The following is a 14,634-nucleotide window of genomic DNA, read 5'->3' as shown; positions in this document are numbered from 1 at the left end:
TCTTTGCCAGAGGCGGAATTGCCCCGCCCTCACCGGGTCCAGGCTAAGTAATCTGCTTGGTCTTGCTCTCGGGAGCTTTTGTTCCCTGCAAGTTTTCAGTACAGCTTTGGAAGACAAGAGTGAAAATGGCAGCCTCCCAATCTCTGCCCTGGAGGAGCCGAGAACTCGGGGCCCCACTCTTCAGTGCACCCCCAGAGAAAAGCAGTCAATCACTCGTGTCTCCCCAGTCTCCGGCCGCACACTGTGCTCACCCGGCCTGTGACCGAGCATTTCTATCTCTAGCACATGACCCCATGTGGAGTCTCCAAACCCAGCAGATCCCTGCAGTGCACTCCTGCGCTGCTCCTCCTGGGGGAGGAAGGGGAGTCTCCCCGGATCTGCCGCTTGTTGGATCCCTGCTGGAAGAGCAGTGGCCCGATTGTGCTGCAGATCACGGTTTATGGCAACCCCAAGCTGTGAGCCCACTCCTCGGCTCGGTCTCTGCAGCCAGCTTCCCTGCTCTGATACCTGGAGCTCTGCTGTACTCAGGCACCCCTGGTCTTTCTGTGACCCCGAGGGTCCTGAAACCACACTGTCCCAGCAAGGGTTCCACCCCCTGCTTAGCCACTGGAGCGATGTCCCTCAGTGGAGCAGACTTCTAAAATTTCCGATTTTGTCCTCTGCTGCTCTATCACTTGCCAGTAGCAGCTGATGGAGGCTCCCTCCCCCGCCATATATCTTCCCAAAGATCGCCTCAGATTCACTTCTCTACCTTCCAGAAAGTGGTTGCTTTTCTTCCGAGAGTTGCTGCTATTCTTTTCTTTGATCTCCTGTTGAGTTCGTAGGTGTTCAGATGGTTTGATCCCTATCTAGCTGAATTCCTGGACCAGGTGAAATTTAGGTCTCCTACTCCTCTGCCATCTTGCTCCTCCCTCTCCACTCTGCTCTTAGTTCTTAAATTATGATAGAGCCACTCTACTTGATTGTACACAGAGAGAGGTAGGAAGTTGAGGGAGATCCAGGTCAATGGAAACATGCAATAATCTGTCTCCATTTCTTCTCTTTTCTTTTTTTTTTTTTTAAGATTTTACTTATTTATTTGACAGAGAAAGAGTGAGAGCACAAGGAGGGGTAGTGGCAGGCAGTGGGAGATGGAGAAGTAGGCTCCCTGCTGAGCAAGGAGCCCAATGCAGGGTTGGATGCGGGCCTCGGTCCCAGGACCCTGGGATCATGTCCTGAGCTGAAGGCAAACAACCGACTGAGCCACCCAGGCGCCCCAATCTTTGTCCATTTCTGAACTCAGATCTACTTCACTCCACCCACTGCTTTCAGTGGCACTTAAGCCATAGAACCTAAAAAAAAGTGATGGACTTAAAGGATTCAGTTTCTGTGACATATCATATCCTTTCTCATACTAGGGTGGCAATCATGGGGCAGTAGGTATCTAATAAAGACGATCAGAAAAGTACAGATCTGAAAGAAGTTGGATAGGCATAGTGTAACCCTTTCATTGTACAGAGGTGAAAATATGTTTGGTGACTTGTCCAAAGTTATAAAGTTTTCTGTTTAAGAGCTAAAACTATAATCCAGATTTTCTAACTCTGAGCCTGATGTCTTTCCCTGATACCCATCTTGACTCCTTAACACAAATACTGGTTGCAGAATTTGCTAATTTCCTCACTATAATCTTTAGGCTGAAAGATTCTACTCTAAATTTAGCTGTATATAATTAGAGTGACATTGGTTAGTAAGAGTTTTAACTTTAATAACTCCTATTTTATTTTGTATATTTTATCATCAATTAAAAATATCCTGAGATGTTTCCTTTTATGTCTATACCATTTGAAATTATTTTATAAAAATTAGATTATTTAACTTTTTGCATGATGTTGAATGATTTTCATGTCCCCCCCACCTTTTTTTAAAGATAAATTTGGTTATAGCTCCAGATGTCTAGTTGGAAATCTATACTCCTATTGAATACTTGAAACTAATCCTCAGATTCCACTTGCCAGGATCTGTGTTCTAAAGGAGCTATTCCTCTCATCTGAGAAGAATCATCTGATAGTCTCTCTTACTTCTTCCACCCCCACCAATGCTGATAAAGACCCGTTGAATCATAACTTTATATCCTCAAAGCTTGGGCAATGGTCAGACTTGGAAGATTCTCATTAAACTGAGGTAGTTTATATCTGGCAAGCAATAGTCTGCTAAAAAATGCATTTTTTAAAAGATTTTATTTATTTATAGATCATGATCAGGGGAGGGACAGAGAGAGAATCTCAGGCAGACTCCATGCTGAGCACGCAGAGCCCAACTTGGAGCTTGATCTCACCACCCTGAGATCATGACCTGAGCCGATGTCAACAGTCAGATACTTAACCAACTGAGCCACCCAGGTGCTCCTGCATTTGGCCTCTTAAAGAAAGGTAGTCGTCATGTTACAATGGAACATCTGCTAAATAATAAGCCATTACGTGTTGAGTATCTACGATGTTGTGCCAATATCGAAACTGGACACTCTTTTTCATCATCACATCAATGAATTAGAAGTAAATCGATGTTTGGCAAGGACTTCCTCCTTCACAGTTGAAGCCACATTTTTATTAGTATTATTTTTCTCTTCCAGTTTCAACATCTTGCTATACTTTGTCCCTCACCCCAAACCTGGAAGCTTAAGAACTCAAGAGACTCCACTAGCTTTCTCTAGAACAGCTCTGCTCAGCTGAGGGCAATTTTATCCCTAGAGGACATCTGACAATATCAAGAAGCATTTTTTTGATTGTCAGAACTAGGCAGGTGCTACTGGCACCTAGTAGGTAGAACCCAAAGATGCTGCTAAATATCCCACAATGTATAAGGCAGCTGCCACAACGAAGAGTTATCTGCTCCAAAATGTCATTAGTGTTGAGTTGAGAAATCCAGTTCTAGAGAGTGCTGCCCAGATAGCAGTTCCCAGTTTTTCCCTATAGAGATGGAAAGTCCATATTCCCTGCATTTCCATATATGAGAATGGCCATGTCATGTATCTGACCAATATGATCATTTATAATGATGAACACACAAGTTGCTCTCAGCAGTAAGGACCAAAGTCTGGAATCATTAGCCACCTTTTATTTTTTTTTTTTATTTTTTTTAACATTTTTTTAAAAAGATTTTTTAAATTTATTTATTAGAGAGAGAGTGAGAGAGAGAGCGCAAGAGGGGGTAGGGTTAGAGGGAGAAGCAGACTCCCCGCCGAGCAGGGAGCCCGATGTGGGACTCGATCCCGGGACTCCGGGATCATGACCTGAGCCGAAGGCAGTCGCTTAACCAACTGAGCCACCCAGGCGCCCAGCCACCTTTTATTCATGATTACAAATCACAGAAAGAAGAGGGGTCTTAAAAGTAAAGGAAGTATGTTGAATGGATTTTGTTTGCAGTTTCTCCTCCACTACTGACCTAATTACTAGTCATATAGGAAATGTACAATTGAAGGATTTTAAGGAAACATGACACAATGCAAAGGCAGGTGTAAGGTACCAAGTTAATAATATATACCAATGTCTGTTTTCAGACAATGGAAAGAATAGTGAATCCACATAATGAATATACTAATGGCAACACTTCATTTCTTTCCTTCATGATCATGTTTGATGGAGAATGGCTTGAAATTGCTATTATATAAGCTGGAGGAAAAGTGCTTTGAGAGTACTGAATACAAAATAAAAGAACTAGAGGTTTTACAAATCCCAGCAGATTGGAGGAAGAGAAGACTATTAAAATGTGTGATCCTAGAAGAAAATTGTTTCTGTAATTGAGAAGCTACTTATCAACCAATACTTGCTGTGTATACTTTTTTTTTTTTTTTTTTTTTGCCATGTATACTTTAATCTCATAGCCTGACTCTTACCTGCAGGATCACTGGAGATGGCTGGCTTATATCCCACACTCCTGGAGCTATCATTTCTATGGGAGGTTCATTCTGTAATGTCATACTGAATAGCATAGACCCCAGAATGGATTTGCTACAAAAGACAACACATATAGATAGACAAGAGTCACTTCAAGAGGGAAGTTATTATTATCTATAAATGCTTTCTTTTGGAATGTAAACATAACCAGCTATTTCCGTGGCTTCATTCAGTAGCTAGAATAGAAATACAATATTCCACAAGTCTAGATACTGATTAGTAGTTAATTCTAATATATGACATGCATGGTTATGTTCACAGACAGCTACATTTATTTTCCACATGAAAAAATTATTTCCACAATAGTTTCTGACAGGTAGAATTTATTTTTAATATCCAACAATATTGATTACAAGATGGGATTGAGATTCTTGGAGTTATGAGTACCTCAAGTCAATAAAGATATCAACTCTTCAGAACATGTTTGCTCCACAAAGTGACTAAATTTCCTGAGCATCATTAAAGGTATGAGCTCTAAATTTATAGAAAGAAAATATTTAAGCTAGCATATGATCTGCAGAATCAAATAGTTGTGGGACTTCAGAGAGGAAATGCTTCTAAATAGAAAGATTATTCATAGTCTGAATGTTTAAAAATAGGTTGTAAATTACCATTGTAAATGAGGATGCATACATGAAGACTTTAGACAGGAGGAATTCATGGATGGTTTTAACAGATTCAGTAACATCCAAATCCACAGATCTTCATAGGAATTAAAAGGGAATCTATACTTGACTGTATGTATGAATTAGATTATTAGTAAAATGTTCCAGTGATCACTGAGGACAGTCTTTGACTTTAATATACCAAAATAAAAATGTAAGCAAGACAACAAAAATTAAAGTTTATAAAGAACTTTAAGACATCAAGTCTTTTTGAAAACACTATAGAGGGGGAAGGACCTAAGATGGCAGAGTAGTAGGAGGACCCTAGGCTTGCCTTGTCCCTCAAACACAGCTAGATAAATATCAAATCATTCTGAATACCCAAGAAATCAATCTGAGGACTTACAGAACAAACTACACAACTAGAGGGAGAGAGGAGGCCACATCATGGGAGGTAGGAGGTGTGGAGATGTGTGGACGGGTGGGAGCCCTGGTCACAGAGAGAGACAAGAGAAAGAGGAGCACACAGGGGATTGCACAAGGAAAACAATTCCCCAAAGCCATTGACCAGGAAAATAAGAGGGGCTGATTTTCATATTTGCCACCAGTAGGGCTCAAAGACTGGAGTTTTAGAGGTTCATGGCATGGCTGGTATAAAGCCCTGAGGGCGCTGCAGTGCTCCTGTAGAGAAGGCAGGCAGGTAATTCAGGAAGCATAGGGCATGATCTGTGGATCACCTGAGATGCACTGGAAGATGGGTCCCCCTTCTTGGAGTTCATCTGAGAGAGGAGGCATTGCCTTTCTGGGGACAAAGGAGCTGGTGGGCGCCATTTCCTTCCCCCCAACCCTCAGCATAGATGCAGAGACACCTGCTCATGGCAGCAAACCTGGACACTGGCTCCTTGGTGCACTTTGTTCCAAATCCCACACTCCTGCACTCTGGTGCAACTGTCCTTTTGGGTCAAATCTGCACAAATACCAGGGCAGCGAGATCCTCCCCCAGAAGACCAGTGTATGTCCCTGCCACAGCAGGTCCCTAAAGTTTGGAGATTGATTGATTGATTGATTGATTTTTAAGTAGGCTCCACATGGTGCTTGAACTCACAATCCTGAGATCAAGACCTAAGCTGAGGTCAAGAGTCAAGACACTTAACTGAAAGTAACCCCGGTACCCTTAAAGATTGGAGTTTTAAAACTCAGCTGGCCTGGCTGGCCTAAAATCCAAAGTGCATGGTGCTGCTCCAGGCAGGCAAGTAACCCAGACACAGATAGTATGAAAACAGTGATCTGAAAAACACCTATGATGCAGGACAGGAAATTATTCACTCTTCTAGGAGGGCTTCCCTGAAAACAGCAAGCACAGACTCCCCTCTGGGGGAACAAAGGAGCTGCCATTTCTCTCCCTGACCCCTCAGCCTAAACCAACATCATTAAACTGCACAGCACCAATACTGGTGGCCTAAACCTAAGCCCTGCCCCCACTGTGCTCTGCTGCTACTGCTTTTCTCCAGGAAGTGTGCCTAAGGACCAGTGCAGCAGGCCCCTCCACCTGAAGGCCAGCACAAATCCTTGCATGCACCATGTCTACTGACCATAGAGTTCTACAACACTTCAGCTCCAGTGGAAATAGTTTTAGGTCTCCATATCCAGGGAGCACAGAGAACTCCCATCAAAATCAACAAAAGCGGGCCAATACTAAGACATATTGTAGTTGAATTTGCAAAATATAGAGATAAAGAAAATATCCTAAAAGCAGCAAGACAAAAGAATTCCCTAACTTACAAGTGAAGAAAAGTAAGGTTAGCAGCAGATCTATCCACAGAAACTTGGCAGGCCAGAAAAAAGTGGCATGATATATTCAACATGCTGAATGGGAAAAATCTGCAACCAAGAATACTCTATCAGAATAGAAGGAGAGATAAAGAGTGTCCTAGAAAAACAAAAGCTAAAGGAATTTGTGTCTGCTAACCCAGTCCTGTAAAAATATTAAAGGGGACTCTTTGAGTGGGAAAAAAGACTAAAAAGGAACAGAGAAAATCTCCAGAGACAACAACAAAACAAGCAATAAAATGACACTAAATTGATATCTACCAATAATTACTGTGAATGTAAATGGACTAAACACTCCATCAAAAGACATAGGCTGTCAGAATGGATAAAAAAGCAAGACCCATCTATATGCTGTCTACAAGAAACTCATTTTAGACCTAAACGCACCTGAAGATTGAAAGTAAAGGGATGGAGAAATATTTTATCATGCAAATAGACATAAAAAGAAAGCCAGAGTAGCAAATACTTGTATGAGACAGACTAGATTTTAAACCAAAGACTGTAACAAAAGATGAAGAAGGGCATTGTATTAAAATAAAAGGGTCTATCCAACAAGGAGCTCTAACAATTGTAAATATTTTTGCCCCCAATTTGGGAGCACCCAAATACATAAAACAATTAATAACAAACATAATGGAACTCATTGATAAAGCAGCAGAGAATTTCCAATGGCAAAAAGATAGTCTCTTCAACAAATGAGTGAAACTGGACCACTTTCTTACACCATACACAAAAATAAATTCAAAATGAGTGAAAGACCTAAATGTGAGACTTGAAACCATAAAAATCCCAGGAGAGAACACAGGCAGCAACTTCTTTGATCTTGGCCATGGCAGCTTCTCACTAGACACCTCACCATAGGTAAACAAAGGGAAACAAAGGCAAAAATGATCTACTGAGACTTCATCAAGATAAAAAGTTTCTGCACGGTGAAGTAAGCAATCAACAAAACTAAAAGGCAGCCTACAGAATGGGAGAAGATATTTGCAAATGATATTTCTGATAAAGGGTTTGTATCCAAATCTATGAAGAGCTTATCAAACTCAACACCCCCAAAACAAATAATCCAGTTAAGAAATGGGCAGAAGACATGAATAGACATTTTTCTTTTTTTTTTTTTAAGATTTTATTTATTTATTTGACAAAGAAAGACACAGCGAGAGAGAGAACACGAGCAGGGGGAGTGGGACAGGGAGAAGCAGGCTTTCTGCTGAGCAGGGAGCCTGATGGGGGCTCGATCCCAGGACCCTGGGATCATGACCCCAGCCGAAGGCAGATGCTTAATGACTGAGCCACCCAGGCGCCCCCTGAATAGACATTTTTCTAAAGAAGACATAAAGAAGACATCCAGATGGCTAACAGACACATGAAAAGATGCTCAACATCACTCATCACCAGGGAAATACAAATCAAAACTACAATGAGATGCCACCTCACATTGGTCAGAATGGCTAAAATTAACAACACAGGAAACAACAGATGTTGGCAAGGATGCGGAGAAAAGGGAAATTTTACACTGTTGGTGGAAATGCAAACTTGTGCAGCCACTCTAGAAAACAGTATGGAGATTCCTCAAAAAGTTAAAAATAGAACTACCTTACAATCCAGGAATCACACTACTAGGTATTTACCCAAAGGGTACAAAAATACTGATTCAAAGGGATACGTGCATCCTGATGTTTATAGCAGCATTATCAATAATAGCCAAATTATGGAAAGAGCCCAAATGTCCATCGACTGATGAATAAAGAAGAGGTTGTATATATGTGTGTGTGTGTATGTGTGTGTGTATAATGGAATATTACCCAGCCATTAAAAAAGAATGAAATCTTGCCATTTACAATAATGTAGATGGAATTAGAGAGTATTATGCTAAGTGAAATAAGTCAGTCAAGGAAAGACAAAGACAAATACCATATGATTTCAAGAAACAAAACAGATGAACATAGTGGGGAGAAAGAGAAAGCGGCAAACCATAAAACAGACTCTTAACTGTAGAGAACAAACTGAGGGTTGCTGAGGGGAGGTAGGTGGGGGGGGATGGGTTAAATGGGTGATGTGGATTAAGGAGTGCACTTGCTGTGATGAGCACAGGGTATTGTATGTAAGTGATGAATCAGTAAATTCTGCTCCTGAAACTAATATTACACTCTATGTTAACTAACTGCTATTTAAATAAAAACTTGAAAATAAAAAAAATACTATCAAATTCCATTATTCCCTTTAACAGACACTACAAAAAATATGAAGGAAAAATCTAACAAGTAAAGTTCTCTTTAAACCTTTAGCTTTCTGAGGCTTGCTTATTTTCCATGTCTAAAGATATTGTTAGAAAGTATCTGCCCAAGGGAGTATAATTTGTAAACATTATTGGACAGATATTTTTATAAGACCCAGGGTTATTCTTCTAGCAGGATGAATTTTGAATTTTCTTTATCCCTTTGTTCCATACCTCCTTCAGCTGGTGAAACTTGTTTTTTCAGATAACAATCCAGAGGGGATGGTATTAGCAACCTAAAAGTCAGCTTAATGATATAAAGATTAGAAAATTATTAATTCATTTTTCATTATAGAGTATATAACCTTCCCCAAAATGGTCTGAAGCATCCATCTGCCTGGAAAAAGTTTTGGATTAGCTTCAGGCAGAATGCAAGAGGAAGAAGGAGCACATCTAACACCAAACTTGGAGGACTCAGATGTTAATATTCCCCATAATATTTATAGAAAATATTCTGTCCATGGTTAAGGGTTAACAGGAATGAAGAAGGAGAATGTGGCATATTGGGTGGAGATCGCCACCACTTTCTGGCAATTTGAGATTATGGGAAGCAGAAGATAGAGAAAGAGGAAACAGGATGAGTATGACAGACAGAGGTGTCCCAATTTCCCCCTCTTCTGCCTTTGGAAGTCAAATGCAGAGAAGTGGTAGATAAATGAGCACAGTTCAAGGCAGAGGGTGCTTGCTCCTTTAGCACTCTGTGCTTCAAATCCTGGAGGAAAATCACATCTTGAGCCACTCCTGTACCTACTTGTGTCATGACCTTAAAGTTGGGGCCACATGGCAAAGAGACAGAAGGAGCTCTTGAGTTTAGCTTTATTAGGCCCTCTTTGGTCTCTGTATAGAAAGGATGAAATGTAGAAACAGCTAAAAATATCTGGGTGAGGGGTCCTCCAAAAGGGGTCATGTGGTGGGGATAAGGTGTCTCTGTGATAAGGGCATCTGATCGAACAATCCAAGCTGATGTCAGCTGGGAGTCACAATTAAACCTCGGATGGCTCTATGGTACCTAAGAGAGCCCAAGTCATTCAGGGAATGCCAGTAAGCCCTAGCCAAGCTAGAAGAGCCCCAGTCATGAGCTACACTAGCTGTAACAAGCAGTCACCAGCTTAAAACGTGCATTTGATTTGGATATCGGAAGTCATCAGGCCAAAGCATCTGTTCCTTTCTGATCCTGTGAATCCAGACACCCTCTTAGACAGAGAATCAGGGTGTCAGGAAGCTATCTGAGTGACTGAATGTTTTATCCAAAGGACGCTGTATATTTCTAAAAGAACTATTTAAATTACTGAATTGACTGATATTTTGTCACTGATGTAAAGTTTTTTCTCCTTATTAGTTACAGGGCATGGAACTCATGAGGAAAAGTGTGATTTATTTATTGCATTTTTTCTTCACATCTAAGTTGTATGATGAATTACACTTATGACCTTACTATACTTATATGTCTTGACCATACTTCGCTTTGAAAATCTTAAGTGTTCTAAGCTAATTCCTACAGTGGATGAAGGGACTCAAGAAAAACTGTCAGTATCTTCATTACTCTCCTTGGATGAAGTCTGGATTAACAGTTGCTATGGGCTTAACCCTGAGGCATATTGTACAGAATGAAGTCAGAACATTTGAATCAAGTATGTATATGAAGAGACTTACCAAGCAATAGAGAATAGGGAGAATAAACTTGTAGCTGTCTAAGTGAAGCTTATATACCACATGCTTCAAGGCAATTCAAGAGGGAAAGGATGGTTGGCACCATTCTTTGGGCTCTCTGTATGTTTAATATTAGCTGATTTTCTTTCTGATAATGGATTGTACTTAAACATCTTTTGAGATATTGCAAATATCTCTACAAATAGATATTTGTAATATCTAATATATTCTAATATATTAATATCTGTAATCTCTAATAAATTCCCAAAGATGCCTGTAAATAGAAAATATGGGGATGATGAAGATGATTAGTGGAATTAAGATGTGAAGAAAACACATCTAAGATGGTGGTCTCAGGAAGAAGATGAAAATGGAAACTTTTAATACCCAGGCCAGTGGGGACCACAGTAGTTTTTATATTACTACTGTTAGAAGGTTTATTAAGTCAATTTAAAATTAAGCAAACAATTAAAAACATGATGAAGATAGGAAATGGGAACAGTTTCTTTTGTGGAAAAAAAAAAAACCAGACTATTTCAAGACATCTGTACCCTATCTTCATAAGGTAGGCTAAGTTTAACTTCTTTGAACTTCTTGGATAAAATCAGTGGTTTTCAAAGGAGTTTTATATTTGTTTTCATATGGCTTGATGGTTGGAGGTGCATGTTATAAAGGTGGTAAGGAGATGGCAAATAGATTGGATGCCAGGATTTTAAATTCTCCCCTTTTCCCATTCATCATCCAACAAAACACATGGACTGTTTCATCACTCTTATACTCTGAGATTTTGAATTATATACCATTAGAAAAAGGGCCACACTGCTAAATATAACATTTCAAAGTATTTGTTCTGGAATATCCTTAAGGATCTATTTGATTTCAATATTGTATAAATTCTTAGGCCTAGAAAAACCAACCTCAAATCTGTGACACCAGAACAGATGGGCTGGTTTACCCTCTCTGGACCCTTGTTCCTCTAGCTATGAAATAAATGGTTTGAATAAAATAATTATTGTCACTTTTAGCTATAGGATTTTATGTGCATCATGGCTCGGCATTCTGGGACCAGGAATAGAAAAGACTCCGGATATGGGCAGCGAGCATGTCCATAGGATCTGATGTTATAAAACTCTGAGATTTTGCTGATCATAGGTCTGATAGGTTTCATGCCCAAGAGCAGAGCACAGGCAAAGCTGAGGCAGGAGCTTATTGTATATGGTTGAGATTGTCACAGTGCATTCGTGGAGCAAGGTGTGACACCTAAGGGCAGGAAGGGGCTAGCTTAAGGTAGTAACACATGTAGAGAGAAGTCAGACTTGCATTCTGGTTCTTGTTCTATTCTAGGCTGGTGACTTATAAAAAGTCCCGTAACCTTCCTTTATCATAGAGATCTCCATCTGTAAATGAGGTATTTTTACTATTTGAGCTTTGTGGGTCTCTCTTGGACAGGAAGGATAGATAATAAGGACTTCCTACCCACAACTTTTTTTATAAATTTGATTTTGAGGATATATCTGAAATGATAAGATACAGTGGGGTCAGGGTTGGCTACTTAGGCAACAATCTAAGGAATCAAGTTGTTTTGAAATTAAGATTTATTTTGGGTCTCTTTTGAAAATCTGAAAATACTCTAATTTTTCTGGTCTTTTACACACCCAGAGAGCTTTAAGAATACCGATACCTGGACCCCACTGCAGATCAATTAAATCAGAATATTTGGGAACATTTGGGTTTTGGATTTATTTTAAAATCTCCCCAGGAGAATCTATTATTTAATGTTGAGGACTTTTGTGTTGAAGGAGTTTATCACAATTTAGAAATGCTAAGTAACTAGCACACTATTTGTTTTGAACTTAAGTAGGGAAGCTAGCTCACAGAAGTTGAGATAAGAAAAGCACTTTCTTATTGCAGTATGGAGGCATTGTGAATATAGATGCAATGGAAATTCCATCTGCAAAAGAGAGGATTATAAAACTTCTGTGGGCAAAATTTTACCTTTGTACTTTGGATGTTTTTTATAGATCTGAAGGTGAATTTGTGTGCTTCAAAATGTTTAAGTTTATTTTTATTTGTGGACATTCCTGATGCAGCCATAACTGATATATTTGAGTTTAATCACCCATTGGTTCTTCTGAAAACCACAAAGAGATAGGAAGCCTTTAATTCGGCATATTTTCAGGCTGTGTGTAGGTTGGACAAATAAAGATATAAGTGCTCAAGACAGCTCCACATGGTTAGGTATGAGCAATTCAAACTGTAATAAGTGACAGATTTAATATGAAATGTTTATGGACAGGGGTGATTCCATGAAAGGAAATGAAATTAAGTGACCTGTTTGCTGTGATCTGGAAATATCTGCATCAAATAAATTGGGTTAGAATCTCTGTCACTCAGAGCAATGAACACAGTGGGAGTCATCACATTCCCTAATTGCCCTACATGACGGATTTTTGATGTCTTGAAAAGATCTGGATTTCTTCAAATTGTTTAGCCCAGGAGAGAAGCAGATTTTCTGATTTTTCATGAGAAATACTCTTTTAGAAATATATTTACAAATGCTTATCAAAGTGCTCTTTGAAGTAAGTTTTGTTTTCTGATGTGATGTCTCATCATCCACAATTTCAATCTCTTTCCCTTAGGAAAACACCACCTAGTATCAGTCCCAGATGAGCACTCACATAAAAATGTTTACTAATGGTAAATGATACATGACAAAACAACATGGAGATAGTATTTTTACTATCATAACCATCTAGAAAAAAGCCTTGAGGATTAGTCTGAAAGATATATTCCAAACTTCTTATATATTTAATGTTTATTGATTGCATGTTATGTGCAAAGTAATGTATTAGATGATGGAAGGGAATAAAATGGACTGAATTTTTTCAGTGAATAGCTAGAAATTTTATTCTACAAACATGCTAGATGTTACAAACACAGCAGTTGAAACTTTAAAGAAACTCACTCAAGAGAAGGAAGGGCACTTGCAGAGCTTCTCCTAGTGAGAAAGTAATGAAAGTTCTTAGCCCACAAATAAGATTTTTTCAATATCTGCTAACAGCAGTAGGTATTACTTTTAGGGCTAAACTATTTCTTTTTTTTAATTTTTATTTTTAAATAATCTCTACACCCAACATGGGGCTTGAACCTGCCACCCCAAGATCAAAAGTTGCCTGCTGGGGGAACTTGGATGGCTCAGTCAGTTAAGCATCCAACTCTTGATTTCGGCTCAGGTCATGATCTCAGGGTCATGATACAGAGGCCCACCTTGGCCTCCATGCTCAGTGGGTAGTCTGCTTGAGATTCTCTCTCCCTCTGCCCTCTCCCCCCCACATGTTCTCTCTCTCTCAAATAAGTAAATAAATCTTAAAAAAAAAAAATGTCGCATGCTCTACTGATTGAGCCAGCCAGCCACCTGAGGGCTAAACAGTTTCTTAGAGACTTTTGAAATTTTACTTTATTCTAAATCTCCTATAGGGTTTGATTTTTTTCTAGTTCAATTTAATAAACAAACCTCCACTGATTGCCTATTTATAAGAGCTACAATGTTAGGGGTGCCTGGGTGGCTCAGTTGTTAAGTGTCTGCCTTTGACTCAGGTCATGCTCCCAGGGTCCTGGGATCAAGCCCCGCATCGGGCTCCCTGCTCTGCAGGAAGCCTGCTTCTCCCTCTCCCACTCCCCCTACTTGTGTTCCCTCTCTCGCTGTGTCTCTCTCTGTCAAATAAATAAATAAATAAAATTTTAGAAAAAAGAGCTACAATATTAGATGATAGATATTACAAAGATAAATATATTACTGTCATCAAGAAACATATACGAGGAAATGGACGTGTGAAAACAAGTAATAGAGCAACACACACACACACCAGATCAGAATTAATCCAAAAAGATGATCTTAAAGATTTACCACAATTGTTTGGATCATAATTTATTTATAATGACTAAATTTGGGAACAAAAACTGATGATGAATTTTCTTAGCGTTTTTATATTATTTATATTATTATATTATTACATTTTGTGTTACAAACATTCTTTGTAACTATTAAAATAGCAATATACACTCTAATTTTTTGAAGGTCCTGTATTTTATAATTTGATTGTAAAGCAAGTCCTGCCATGTGAAAATTAACTAAGCTGATTTAATTGAAATATTTTTTCCCTCATAGTATAAAAAACCATGTAATTGACTTTATCAATATTCTAAGTATTAATTTTTCCAAATCCTTATGGTTAAGTCAACAGTTAATTTTGCAATGGCCATTAGTTCTGATAGACTATCTGAACTCATAGTTGGTTTACTTTTCTGAAAGATTTCATCTTCAAGTTACCAAATATTT

The 14,634-nt window shown here is 39.1% G+C and overlaps 1 protein-coding gene across 1 annotated transcript in view; it reads right to left on the bottom strand.

Annotated features, from left to right (window-relative positions):
• PIK3C2G (phosphatidylinositol-4-phosphate 3-kinase catalytic subunit type 2 gamma) overlaps positions 1–14,634 on the bottom strand; it is a 291,400-nt gene that overhangs the window by 193,051 nt on the left and 83,715 nt on the right. Inside the window, exon 13 of the mRNA XM_081818936.1 lies at positions 3,872–3,986. Within this exon, the coding sequence (XP_081675062.1) occupies positions 3,872–3,986 (115 nt within the window). The remainder of the gene's footprint in view (positions 1–3,871; positions 3,987–14,634) is intronic.

This window comes from Leptonychotes weddellii, chromosome 5, assembly GCF_054177405.1.
Source record: "Leptonychotes weddellii isolate Sample4059 chromosome 5, ASM5417740v2, whole genome shotgun sequence".
NCBI lineage: Eukaryota > Metazoa > Chordata > Mammalia > Carnivora > Phocidae > Leptonychotes > Leptonychotes weddellii.
This window is presented reverse-complemented; position numbering and strand designations above follow the sequence as displayed.